We start from the raw sequence: 14,534 nt of genomic DNA, 5'->3' as shown, positions 1-14,534 counted from the left end.
GAACATTTCTAGTGAGCTGGATGATGAAGGCTTTCTCAATTACCTTGGCTGGGAATGGGAGCAGGGAGATGGGTTGGTAGTTCTTAGGTTCTCCTGGGTCCGCAGATGGCTTCTTCAGCAGCGGCCTCAAGCCACTCCACCCCAACATCCATGATGGACAACCCCCATCTGACTAATTATGTCACAAGTTATCAGAGACTTGACAGTGTTTTTGATTACAATATTCAGGCGGTCTCTAATCCTGCCGACAGCTCTCTCACAGAGTAGACACATAATAGTTTCTGGATGTAGGCAGGACGAAATTAGTGAAAGCGGATTGAAGCATTTAGCTGGTTTGCTAGCCTCAGGAGAGGTATAGGGGGGTCATATAATTCGATCAGAGGCTGAAATAGATACGCCCATGTGAAGTCACCAAAATACAACACATGCATACATTTACGTTAACAGCACTGACTAACAACTAAATGCGCCAAGTCCAGAGCAGACAACTAACAAGAAGGACCAAGGCTTGACCAACATTTACAGAAAAGGTTCTGAGAGACTCTTTATTATCACCATGACAGGTGTGGAGCTGAATGAAACAGCCCCATAGTCTCCCATGATTGGTGCTGCTGCTAGGGTTCAGAGCATAATACCCCAGGACACCGACTCCTGCTTCTGGCTCTCCCACGGCCTCCATCACAGTAAGCTTGTTGGGGGGAGAGGGGTGGGGGGGGGAGGGGTTACAGTCTGCCCACATTGACACTTTCACCATGCACATGGGATTTTGGAATGGGTCAGAACTCCAAAAAACTAAGCATTCTGGTTGAAACCTGGATAACAGATTTATGTTTGGCAGGTTGAAATCTGGCTTTTCAGGTGAGACCGAAAAAGGGAAACAGAGATAACTATTGTTTGAAGGCTGAAATAGACGACTTGGAGAGTGACTTTTTTTAGACATACCTCCTGATCATGACTGAGGACTTGCAGCTTGATAATGGGTAATGGATGCCTTCAATGAATCTGGCAAAAGATAACTTGCTCTCTGTCTGTCTGTATTGGTTAAGATGGAGTTGACAGATGTTTAAAAAATTGCCATAACTTGTTCCTAGAAAGCCTCAAACACAGAAATGCCAACAGCTCCTGAAGAGAACGTACATAGCTTAATGGCGCTAAAAATAAACCTCTGCAGCTAGGTTTATATAAGGACAGGTTTTTAGCAGCCCTTTCAGAAGTTTTAAAAAGATCACAATATCTTTAGATGGAAATCCTCTTGGGCTAGATGATACCTTATAAGTGAAAGACGTTTGCCACATTGTATTTATTTATTAAAAGATTTTGTATAGTGCGAACATGACCCAAGCGGGTATCAGAGAGCTTCACATGAGGGTTGAGGAGGATACAGGTCGATAAGGCAATTAGGCAATATACATCAGGAGCAACATTGACATGAATACGGGCGAAAGTGAGCCGTGACAGGGGTCAGGTAGTAGTTACAACAAGTTACATTGGGAATAGCAATAACACAGTAGCAGGCGATACTGGGCTGTAGCATAGGGCAGTTGGTGACACATTACTTTAAAACAGGCCGGGAGGTGAGGGAGAGAGGCTACTAGTTCAGCGAATTGTTCAGTAGAGCCTTCAATTCCCTTTTGAATGCAAAAGTTGATTTAATCAGTCGTGAGTTCCAGATTCTCGGAAAAGAGCCGGAGAAAGTGCGTTTGTAGGTTTTCCATTTTTAAAATTTCTTTGGCTTAAGGAGCAGAGTGCTGGTGCTCCTTGAGGACCGAGTACTATTAGATAGTTCGAGCTTATTTTTCAGGTATAGAGGGATGTTGAAGTGAAGTGCTCTATGGGTCATACAGGCAATTTTTAATTGCATCCTTGCCTCGAGTGGGAGCCAGTTGAGTGATTTCAGGTCCAGCGAAATGTGGTTGGATTTCTTGGACCCAGTGATAAGTCTAGTCGCAGCATTCAGAGATGCTCTGAGTGGGGCTGGGCTGAGTTTAGGGAGACCACATAGAGTGGCACTGCCGTATTGAAATGAAAGTCCTTGAAGTCATCTTGAGGGAGGTAAGATTTGAGTTTTCTTAGGCCCCTAAGATAGTAGTTTGCACCTTTGGTCTTGCATGTTTTGATTCTTATCTAAAACAACACCCAATGATTTAGTGGAGTCAATGAAGTGTGGTTTGCAGTTTAGAGCGGTGAGGTTTGCGAGGATGTTCACTACAGTTGGGGTTGGCATAGTGGGTGAAATGAGGAACTCAGTTTTGAGCGTTTAGTTTGAGGTGGTTGGAGGTTAACTAGTTTAAGGTTTTGTGCAGGGTTCCGTTGAGAGACTGGATATCTTCGGGCGAAGATAGTTTTATGTACAGTTGGGTATCATCCGCATACATGTGGTATGGGATGTTGGACTTTTTGAGGATTACAGTCAGTGGTTTCTTGAAAAGGCTGAAGAGTGTAGGGGAGAGTGAGGAACCTTGTGGAAAGCCAAGTGTACAGGGACTGGAGTTGGATAGAGTATGATTGGATTTGATTAGTTGTGTTCCTTGTTGAGGAAGGAGGCAAACCATTTAAGGACATCCTACATTCCGTGAGGTTAAGTAGGTTGTCATGTTTGACCGTGTCAAAAGCAGATAAGAGATTGATTAGTATTAGTAGGCAAGCTTCGTTCTGGTCAATGTTAGCGCAGTTGATCATGTGCACATTTCTCGAGGAGTTCGATCGATAGTTATTAAGGTCATAAGGGTCAGCAGTGGGTTTTTTGAGAATATGGAGAACAGTGCCCGCTTTCAGGCAGTCTGGGATCTCCCCTTAGAAAAGCGAAGAGTTGATGATCTTAGTCCAGAGCAGGACTAGTGTTCTCACCATTTCTTTAAAGGAGTTGGGGGAGGGGGTCATTGAAGTGATTGGAAGGTTTCAGGGTCGATAGAATGTTGAGGATGGCAGTTTTATTGAGGGGGTGAATTAGCTCCAGGGTGCGCTGTTTTTAGGGGAGAGAAAGGACAGTGTAGGAAGGTATGAAGGGGCCAGGATAGTCCGGAGAGGGAGCGAGTTTGATGAGAGCCGATTTGAGGTCAGATTTGATCTTATTCGCCTTAGCGAGGAAGAATTCAGAAACGGCCTCACAGTTCGGTTGAGGGCAGGGGGAGATGTGAGGTGATTGTCCGGAAGTGTTATTAGATTGTGACTTAATCAGCTCAAAGAGTCTTTAAGTAGGGTTTTTGGCTTTGTCAAATTGGGTTTGAGGAAATTTGCTTTAGGCGTTCAGATGAGTTTATTGTATCTGCTCCTTTTTAGTCTAAGAGATTTTAGTAGCTTAGTTGATGGATCTGATCTCCATGCGTGTTCCGCCAATCGAAGGCTGCGTCTGTCCGAATGAAGGCTGTCATTAAACCACGGTTGGGAGTCTTTGGTGGGTATCCGTTTTAGTTGAAGGGGGGGGGGGGGGGGCAGCTGCATCGTAGACAGGCGACATGGAGTTGTTATAGTGTTCCGTGAGGTCGTGAACGTTATCAGGGGGCTGAAGGGAAATATTGCAGTGTGAGATGAGTTCATTTATGTTGGGATTATGTATCGATCTTTTCCACTGTTAATGTTTGAGTGGTTGTGAGTTTTTTTTAGTTCCTGCTTTCGAGGATGCGGAAGGTGATGTAGTGATGGTCAGACTAGTCACAGGGGAGAATAGAGTCGAGTTGAATGGAGTTGGGGATGATTAGGTCTAGGGTCAAGCCTAGTTTGTGCGTGGGAGTGTCACAGATTTGGGACAGGTAGAGATCGCTTAGGAATCTTTTGAGACTATTAACTGCCTGATCAAGCGGATCATGCCAGTGGAGGTTGAAGTCTCCAAGGAAAATCTGGGGGGAGTGTCGTCCCAAGTTGGAGGATATGGTTTCCATAATTTGTTCAATAAACAGGAGGTTTTCTCCCGGCAGGTGGTAGAAGATGTGCAGGCAACATATGGGTATATGTTTGGTAGTTATATCAAGGGAAAGATACTCACTGGATGCAAGATTAGTTGAGGGGGATTGTTTTGCTGAGAGAGAGCTGTAGTGGATACTGGGTATCGCACCACCCGTTTTCTTAACTCGATCAAGTCTGATAACGTTGTTGCTGGACGGGACAAGAATGTCAAGGATGGGGCCACAGGAGTCAGTGAGCCAAGTTTCGGTGAGGATAAGTAGGTTGAGTTCCTGAGCTAGGATGAGATCTGAAAGGTCAGTGGCATGTTTCACCGCTGATCTACAGTTAAGTAGCAGGCATTTCAGGTGAACTTTGTGTTCAATGACAGAGGACTGTGTAACAGGGATCTGCAAGAGGTTGCTGGCGTTTAAGGTGTTGGTGTTAATTCTGGGGGCTCTATGTGGGTTAGGAGTGATGCAGTTTATGGTCTCTGAGTTGTCTTGCATGGGACCGCTCAATTCTGGTGGATTAAAAGGGGTGGTTTGAGAAGATCCAGAAGGGGATGAGAAGGCTGTCTGTGGGTCCTTGTACTCTCAGAGGCGGGAGAGAATGTCTGTTTCTAATAGCTGATTTTTGGATCTCGCGGGTCGAGATGGGGCGTTAGGGTAAGGGGTGGTATTCCAGTTCTGGCCAATGGGTTTCAGCCCTGGGTCAGTAGGAGACATTGTGACATGGGAAGATAAGAAATGGTGGTGCAGGGTAGAGGGCTGGAAATCTTGCGAGGTCCTGTTGGAAGCGAGGTCAAGGGCCAGGTCAGCAGTGGTGATAAAGAGATTTTGGATTGCAGTTTTGAGCTTGAGAAGTTCCTGGTTTATATCTTGCAGCTTAGCAGCAGGATCCCTGTGTGATTCGCGGTTCTCGTGGATAGAAGGAGGAGTGCTGTTCACTGTGGTGAACGCAGGTGAGTTCACAGGGAGAGGCTGAGGGGAGAGGAGAAATCCTCTGAGGGGGATTTCCGTCTCAGATGGAGAGGAGAACAAGGAGATTGGAGGCTAGAGGGGTGGTGAGTGGGCGTTGCAATCCAGGTGGAGAGCTGGCCAAGCAGTAGTGGAGAACTTCAGTTAGGCAGGAGATCGTTCGGAGGGAGAGGAGAGTGGGAGGTATGGGAGAGGTGAACCGGGCTAGGGATAGCAGACTCATCAACCAGGCAGTTGCAGGGAAATTATGGATGGTCGGGGCCCTGTGGATGAGTATAAGGAGACTAGGTGAGGGGGGGGTGGAGCTTTAAGCAAGTTGTTCGAGGTAAGAGGGGCATTTGACCGGTGGTTGTGGGACAATCATTTTAAGGAATCGCTAATATTTTAGCGATTCCTACCTACATTGCATTTAGCGAGTCCTTAATAGCGATTCGGTAATAATGGCTATTAAGGACTCGCTAAATGGAAGTTACCTACATCTGGCCCTTATTCTGGGTTTTGGAGAGGTTTGTCCGGTAATTAATTGTGTGACTATTAATACCTAGTTTCTGAAGTCTGGCGTCCATTCTGAACTGAGCCGAAGGGTACATGCTGGGGTGGGTTATTTTGACTAGTATTAATAGAGAGGTGGGAGTAAAAAGGTTACCAGTGAATGACCCTCAGTGGTGTTGAATTTTGCAAGATAACTATTTAAGGTGAGGGGTATAGGTCTTGCAGGATAGGGTGTTAAGGTGTGGGGTATAGGGAGGGCCGAAGGGATGCGCCTTACTAATTAGCAAGCCAAAAAGCATAGCGTGTGGGAGAGGCTAAGGGTGGTGGCAACTCGTAGTATTGATAGAGGGAGTCAGAGAGAGTGCACTTTTCTGAGAGGAGCGAGGGCAGGCCTAAGGGCAGTAATAAGGGGAGTCAAAGTGAGAGTGGAACATTCTAGGGCGGGCGAGATCAGGAAAAATGATGCGCTGGTCGTGAACTTACAGTAGCAATCAGGAGCCCAACAGCAGACTGGGGCGGCCATTTTAAATATGTGTGTGCCACTCATAGGCGGGATGGAGGGTGATAGTTTTCGGCAGGAGAGTGAAGACAGAACAATTGTTGCATCGGGCGCGAGCGTCACAAAGGCTCTTTCAGCAAACTGGGAGGGGGTCGGGCCTAGGTAGTTTGAATTTAATTTGTAATTAAGGGCTATCAACGGACGCTACGCCTGCCATAGGAGAGCAGTATTTGAGGCGCCAGGAGCGGTGTGCTAAGTAAATATGAACCGTGCTCAGGAGGAGTGCTGTCTAGCTGAGACCCAGGGTAGGCAGTCTCTCTCAGCGTCGGCCGGGAAGCAGGGGCAGGAGGGCTCAGAGAGTATCTGGCTGAGACAAGAGAGGTGTTTTCCTGGTGGGGGTAGAACTATAATCGACAGGTCACGGGCGAAGGTACGACAGCTGGTGGGGTCCGGGAGAGAAACAGATCAAAGCAAAACCTAGAGAAAGGAGCCACGGTCCTCGTGCAGAGCGGCGTGGGTGGTCCGGCCAACGGCTGCACAATCAGCTCTGTCTGAGATTCTAGTATAAGGAAAGGCACAGTGTTTGAGTGAATGGAGGGGGAGGAAAAGTAGACAGAGGAAAGAAGCAAACAGAGGCAACCTGTTTGAGTAGAGAGAGAGCGAGAGACAGGCCTTGGGCGATGCCATATGGGAGGACAGAGAAAGAAGCTAAACAATACACAGCAAAACAAAATAAGATAAAGAGCCACAAGCCCAGTGAGGGGCATCATGGGTGGTCCAGTCAGCGGCTTCACCATCGATTTAGTCTATGGCGGCCTTCTCGGGGACAGCAACAGAGTAGGAGCACAGTATCTAGTTGAGTGTAGGCAGAGGGCTCAGAGAGTGGGAAACAAAGCAACATGAAGCGTCCGCGCCCTTCTCGGTGGCAAAATACCAGGCAAGAGCACACCAAACAAAGCAACAGAAGAGTCAGGCGGGCGTCAACCATCCGCACATATATCGACAATAATGCGCAGTTCGCAGTTAGGCAAGCATCAAGGCACCACAGCAGAACACAGAATGTTGTTGCAAAGGAGGTCCGGTCGGCAGACAGTACCAACCGTGTGGATCTTGTCAGAGGTCAACTCAGGGCAACATTGGGCAAACTCATCTTCGATAATGGAGTGTAGATAGTGCAGGTAGGGAGAGAGGCCAGGATCGGAGGGCGGCAATCATCCCCCATCATAGAGACAGCTTCAGCAACCGCAACATGGTGGTGGGCAGAGGGATCAAAATCCGGCTGGGACAGCCGATGTGGTGGCTCAGTCGAGTGGATCGGAAGTGATGGTTCGGAGTGGTAGAGTCGCTGTCATGTTTGAGGCCCGTGTCCCGCTCATAGGGGAGAGTGGTGGACTGGTTCCCCTCGGGGGCAAGGCCTGGGCGGGTGATCGGGAGCCTAGAAAGATGGACAATCGGGAGACCTCCAAAATAATACGGAGGGCTGCTGGGCCAATATGACCACTCACCCTCTTTTGGTCTTGTCCTGGAGTCAGACCAGGGTCTGTTTGTGGCCCGCTGCAGTAGAGGCAAAGAGGCCTGTTCAGAACTGGCAGCCGGTTGCAGTTCGATCAGAGGCAGCCTGACACATCAGGAAGGAAATAGCCCGAACCCGGATGACCACTTCCTGGTTCACAGTCTGGTGGTGGCCATAACCGGTCTGTTTAAGGGACATCACAGACGAGGCGTGATGGTCCGATTAGGCCTGGCACCAGATCAAAGTCGTCGGCTCTGATGCGGGACTCGGAAGCGGCAGGGAAAGAGTCTGTGGATGGAGGGTCCGCTTCGTCCACGTCAGGGCCGTCTCAGCTTGCGGAACTGTCCATGCCGGGACCGTCTCAACGCATGGGTTGTGGATGTGTGGAAGGAGGGCACATCGGCACCGGAAGAGAAAGGATGTGCAAGTGGGCAGGCACGTCAGTGGATCCCTTCTGTAGAGGCCTGCTGTGGGACGAGTCTCATCGGTCCCGTGGGCCCAATCCAGCCGAGAGTGTTGATGAGATCCAGGGAGCTCGTCTCTTCAGGTAAGCAGTGACAAAATCACAAGAAAACTGTGTTGCGTGTTGTCTTAGCTAAGGGAGTGGATGTTGATGTAGTATGGCTGGTTATGGTAGGGATATCAACGAATAAGGTAATCCCCAAACCAGGAGCTCTTTGGAAGAGCTCCTACTCGGCAGGTATCTTGCCGGGAGGTATGGAGGAGATAAATTGCTACAGTAGTACTAATTTGCTTGGAGAAGCTATTTAAGACTAAAGTGTGAAATTTCTCTACTGTATTTGAGAAGGTGAGTGAGATTTTGACAAGAAAAATATTGATATTCATATTTTTCTACATATGCAATATACAAAACATAATTTTTTGCTGCAAAGAAACTGGCTACCACCAAATGAATTGAAATAAAATAGACTTTACTAAACAAATAGTGTTTAGTGAAGTAATCTTTTTTAATTGAAAATGTGTGTGAATTGAAGAGCGATCATATAGAGTCATTTAGGAGAAATGGATGTTGATGCTTCCGGACATTATACTTGTTTCCTAACAGAATCGGTACTGCAGAGGCATATCAACTAAAGTTGAAGGTGCCTGTGCCAGGGCCTGTGGTAATAAGCCACATCATCCTTTGACTGGTAACTTCTATAGACAACCCTGCGGCTGGAAGATATTGGCACCTAGGAAATGAAAGGACTGGGATAGAAAGTAAGTGCTAAAAAAGAAAGGATAAAAAGAAGCCCTTAACGAGAAGTAGAGGTGTAGGAAGGGATTGGGAGAAGAAATAAAAAGAAACGAAGAACCAAGAATGATTTGGAAGACTTGGATGAATTTAGTAACAGAATAAAATTGAATGCCACAGAGAAAGTATTAGAAGAGGCTTGAATACAGGTAAGCCTTAACAATAGAGGGAAATGAAATGGAGATCGAAGAATAGAAGCAAAAGATTAGGAATGTGAACGTGAGTGAAAGATGTGGATGGAAAGTGTAGAAAGAGGACGTTAAATACATAGAAAGATAGGAAAGGAGAATATTGAGTCTGGGGAGAAAGGATAGGGTAGGAGGGGAGAGTGCAGGAGAATGAGAAGCCAAAAACAAAAATAAGAGAGGAAATGACAGATACAGACTGCAATATTACTAACAGATAGTCACTGAGAGACACATATAGCAGACAGACGAGCAGTCAGATGTATCTAAAACACAAACAACAGTGCAATATCACGTTCACTATAACTGAGTACAGTGTGGTCTTTTCTCGCTCCGGGCCATTTCCTTATGAGTGTGGTCTTATAAGCCTCACTATTGCACATATAGCTAGAGATTGTGAGCTTTGCTCAAAATATGCCCTCCCATCAACCTCAACTCTCCCCACCATGATCTCCAGAATATCTGAGCTAGTGTCGAAAAAACAGAAGAGAGAAAATCTAGAAGGCATGGGGGAGGTTAAAGAGCTTTAACAGCAACACAGTCCCGTACAGATGACAGAATTCAAACATGCTGGAAGATGCAGCAAAGAGAAGTAAAACCGAAGCCCCATCATCATTTTAGACTTGAAATTAGCTGTGCTGTGTTTTCTAAATTTACATTCACAAGTGAAGATTGCTAAAACGATTTGTTATGTTTGGGACATTGCTCAGTATGTGCAGAAAGTTAAAGAAATCCTTAAATGCGAATAGAACTGAAATGTGTGCTCTACCATTTTTAATGTGGCTTATGTCATATGAATTGACGGAAGGACTTCTTTTATGAATTTTATGATGTATTAATTTATGAATTGTGATTTTAGGAATTATATTAATGTGGTTTAAAATGTTTGAGGGCCAGCTGGTCTCAATAAACTTTGTTTTTGAACTGAACTGATGTGCTATCAATCCTTTCTTTTGATGATGATTTAAGCTACTGGTATGCCAGAGGAAAGCATTCCTTCCTTGCATAAAATAAAACAACTGTTCCATTATTACATCACTAAGCACAGCACTGGACAATGTCAAGTGTATTGTAATTGCCTATCGTTGTCCCACTACTATAATAAGAATATGAATAATTCTCTCAGTCAACTATACCACAATATGGCCATCTTTTATAATACTAAATGAGTAACAAAGATATATAGACTAGAAAATATCATGGCTGATACATGTGAGGTTCTTCTGTGACAATTTATTTGCAAAATTAAAATAGCAGCCTTAGATTGGGACTTTTATAGAGACTTAATCACAGTAAGTAATACATGCTTAAAGAGGAATCCTCAATGCTATGACTAGAAGTAAATCTAAGAGCAAAAACTATGTTGCTAGCCTCCACAGGCACAAGAGGAAATTACATAGCAAGTAATTCTATACAGGATTCTATGGTGGATGAATATATAATTCTGGAAACATGACTATAAAAAGCTATTGCACAGAGATCTAAATATATTTTTCCAGGAACTTACTTGTTGGTCTGCCTCTGGTGTTGAATTACCATGTTTTTTTCATGAATGGTCTCCAGCAAAGCAGTAGCTAAAGATTTCAAGTCTGAGATGGACTGTGGAGTGGCAGGCAAGCTGCAGCCATGATCTTCCGATAGCAGCTCCTGTACTGGAAAGTGCAATGTCAAAAGAACGCACACACAAGTATTAATATAGTAAAAAATAAAATATGGTCACTAATTCCATTTTAAAAGTAACCTCATAAGTTAGTTAGTGAAATGAACAGACACCCATGTATAGTGGCATTATAAAGTCATCAAATAAATAAAAGCAATTTTCTAAAAAGAAATATGTTAGCCTGATATCAGTGTGTACCATGCTTACAGCTATGTTACGTTTCAAGGCTGAAGTTGGATTAGGTTTACTAATGCTAATCTTCCATTTATAAAATAGTTAGGAGTGTTGGGACGGGAAAGTCCCTCGCATGGTGATCGACGTGCACCCCTGCCTTGAGTGCCCTAACTGTAATAATGTCTGGATCTCTAATGATGATTTATGTTGTCTTGGCTGAGCAGCACAGATCATGTGTGCGCGCCATGACATTGGCCTGTCTCACAAACGTTGGTCTTTTTGGGCTAGGAGAGGTGCCCAAAGCACTACCCTCATACTGGTGAAAGGCTACTGCATTTGCCAGGAGTTAAGCAACAAAAGCTCGGTGGTAACAGCATATTGTAGCGATGACTAGGTGTGAACAGGGCCTTTTTACGTTTGTCAATGGAGTGAATCCTATTGCCTCACTCATTTAAAGTTCTGCTGCTGTGTGATTAACTCACATTAGGCCTATATCAGGTTTCGAGTGGAATGCTGTGCAATGTGTGTGTGGTACACATTTGGTGGGAGTATGTGTTTCTGTGTGTGGTACAATAAATGGATAATGCAGTGCTGGGCAGTGTGTATGCATGTGCTGGGTGTATGAGTGACTGCAAAGGGTATAACACATAAAGGATGTAGTGCTGTGCAGTACATGTATGCTATATGCATGCACTAAGTGCATATGTGCCTGTTAAGGGCACACAATACATGGAAGACTCTGGGTTCCATTTCTGGAGACCAACTGCTGACTGGACGAAGAGGAGGCGAGGAATCTCCCCAGACAGATTTGAATATTGCTGCATCCCTGTAAGCTGGGTGGCACACACACTGGAGGAAGGGAGAGTCAGGCTCGCCAGTACACATTAAAAGGTGCTCTTTGATTCAGAGAGAAGTCGCTGGGAAGGGGACTGGACATATCCCAGAAAAGGGCAGGGGCTGAGGCCCTGGGGTAAACGTCTGATATACACACCACTATGGTTTACATCCTGGTGTGAACCTCTAGTTACTCCAATGGCCTGTATTGCGGGGCTATCAGATTTGAAGTTGCTGCAGCTTTGATAGACTGTTTTACAGAGGAAGGGCAGAGCAGAGCAGACAGCACTTCAAACGAAAGCAGACCCCAACCATAAACTTCAAATACTCAGACTCTAAATATTTGGTATCTGGAAATGGACTATAGGAAATGGAGCTTGAGCCCCACCCCCCAAATATTGTCAAGTGCCAAACAGACAATCTGGCTCTGCGAGGAGAACCAGCTCTGCAAGACTTATTTTACCTGTTACCAGGACTGGGGGTTAAGGCCTGTTAGTCTTCTAGCTGGGTGAGGGTACATCTTCAAGTGAGTCCAAGTCCACCTGCCCTTGGAGCATCAGCCCCTGCCTGGTTGGCAGGGACAGTGTGTGCCCTGTGAGGGAGAATAGAGCTTTGGCGGGAGCAAGGTCCATTAGGGGATCCTGGTGATTGGATTCCCATAGCAAGTTATGAGGAGTCAGATGCTGCCCCAACCAGGTCATTTTGCATGTGCAGTGAAGTGAGCCATGACTGTTGCTGCACTGAGTGGGTGGTTGTCCATGTGCAGATACCATGTCGGCGAAAATTCAATTGCAGAATTTAAATAACAGCCTTTGACTAGGGATTTTATAGACTGAACCATAGTAGGTAATACACACACAGTGAAGCTTCTGTGCTGATCGGACCTTAGAGGGTATGTGGGACCAAGAATGCAACCCAAGGGGCCACCGGGAAATCTGTTGCTGTTCCGATTAGGCTGTTGCCCATGCGCACAGGAGGAGCGGTGTCACCATATTCCAGGGGGTACAGGGGTCAGGTCAAAGCAGACATTGGAAAAAGGAGGCCATGTGGTGACCCGAGTGGGTCCAAGCCATGAGTGAGGACCAGTATCAAGTGCACTGCCCCTCTCCCCACCAGTAGGGAGGAACATGAGCAACTTACCAGCATTGGAGGAGCATCGAGGACCCCCCAGCCACTACAGGACAGTGTGTGAGGAACACTTAGACACACAACCGCAGCCCTCCCAGATCACGCATGTGAAAAACTTACCGGAAGCAGCTGCTGCATCTTCAGTGCTGCGTGCTCAGTGCTCAGAGACACCAGCCGAACAATCAGTCTTACCCTGCTGGTGAGGGTAAGACTGATTGTTCGGCCAGATGGCCCCAGGGAATTTGCCTGTCAGATAGCACTTTGGAGCTGGAACACTTTCTACTTTAATAAAAAGTCGGAGTGGGACTCTTGAAAATTGGACTACTAGTGAGGTTTAATATGAATGTCACCTATAGCGAATTGGGAATAACCACTACCACTAGAGAGAGGGGAGTGAAACTCAGGGACCTGCCTATGAAATACTACAGCCTTAACCTCAGGGAACAGCGTGCATTGTGAATGTTGTTTTTTACTCTTGTGTTCATATATAAATCCTCCTTTTTCATAAAGCAAATATCTGACTGGACAATCATTTAGTGCTGTTGCCAAGCATATTTTGTGTTGTGAGCCTGTGTTCACCACTCCCCCCTATGTTTTCCTACCCCCCTCATGCCCTGGGAAAGATTTGGAGTACTCACCTCGCACTGCCACTGAGAGTCATGTGCTAAAGGGTACTTGGCCCAGTTGCTTAGGATCCATAGTAAAACAGGTAACAGGATTGCAGAGACATTCCAAATTGACAAGGTTGTTGTTCACACTACTACTGGAATCCCTGCCTGATGCACTGAGATAATCATTGCTGATAACCTTGCATAAGTAATCTCATAAACTGGCACACAAACGTCATGGATCGCATGCTTTTACTTTACTTTACTTACTAAGTGTTCATATGTGTTCTGTTTTTCTAATTTATATTACTGGCATACTCTTCCTCCGGCTGAGTGTCCAGTGAATATTACTCCTTTTCCCATGTTTGAAATCTAATGGACAAATGCCAGAACTACCTCTATAGCACAGGCTTTCTTGATAGAGTTGAGTCTAATTCCTACAGGTAAGGATTCCTAAATATGAGCTACAAATAATCAAACACCTTTATCCAAAGGTTGATGCACACAATCCTGGTTTTCATACTTCTATGTGTTAAAGCTCCATATTAACCTTTTTTCAGCTGAAATCTACCAACCTCAAAGTCATTAGTCATTTTACTAAGGATGGTATGCACAAACAGTGATCCGAAAACAATTAAACTAATCAGGTTTGATTTGATTTATCAAACTAGCCTGCTCAAAATGCACTATGCATGGGTTCACGATCATAGTTTTTAAAATCAGAATGTTTGTTTAGGGAAATAAACACTTGCATACTACATGTTCATTTGCAATAGTCATAAGATCCCAAATTTTATACACTGATATTAATCCCCTTGTTAGTTAAAAAAACTATCACTGAGTTGAAAACTAGCAATTTGTAATTTTTTCTACACACAGAAGGTGAATTAAGACCGGAGCAAAACACTACCAGCAGAACCTTGGTAAAGTGAAAATAACTAATAATTTATTTTAGATAGTGTTTAATACCACATTTCTAGCTCTCTCTAAGTAAATGACAGGTGCTACTGTTTCCAAATGCAATGTCACTCAACATTAACATTAAAGCAGAGATGTTTCCAGAACTGATAGATGGCAATGCCAGATCACTGTTTCCAAATTTAACGTTACTCAACATTAACTTTAATACAGAGACCTTTCCAGGACTAATAGATGGCAGTGCTAGATTATACTGAACATGATTACCAAGCTGAGGCACTGCAGAGAGGCTTCAATAAACACTGGAAACACTGAAAAGGTACAAGCGCCTCCAATATTGTGTAAATAATTATGGACCGTGAAATAAAAGGTGGAGCCAAGAAGAACACTCAAATGTAACACAGTGTCA

At 45.1% G+C, this 14,534-nt stretch overlaps 1 protein-coding gene across 5 annotated transcripts in view; it reads right to left on the bottom strand.

The window, feature by feature from the left end:
* CCDC149 (coiled-coil domain containing 149) overlaps positions 1 to 14,534 on the bottom strand; it is a 441,302-nt gene that overhangs the window by 67,312 nt on the left and 359,456 nt on the right. For all 5 annotated transcript variants that reach the window (XM_086964019.1, XM_086964017.1, XM_086964021.1 and 2 more), the window contains one exon: positions 10,311 to 10,455. In XM_086964019.1, coding sequence (XP_086820145.1) covers positions 10,311 to 10,455 — 145 coding nt within the window. The remainder of the gene's footprint in view (positions 1 to 10,310; positions 10,456 to 14,534) is intronic.

Source organism: Lissotriton vulgaris, chromosome 3_2 (genome assembly GCF_964263255.1).
Source record: "Lissotriton vulgaris chromosome 3_2, aLisVul1.2, whole genome shotgun sequence".
NCBI lineage: Eukaryota > Metazoa > Chordata > Amphibia > Caudata > Salamandridae > Lissotriton > Lissotriton vulgaris.
This window is presented reverse-complemented; position numbering and strand designations above follow the sequence as displayed.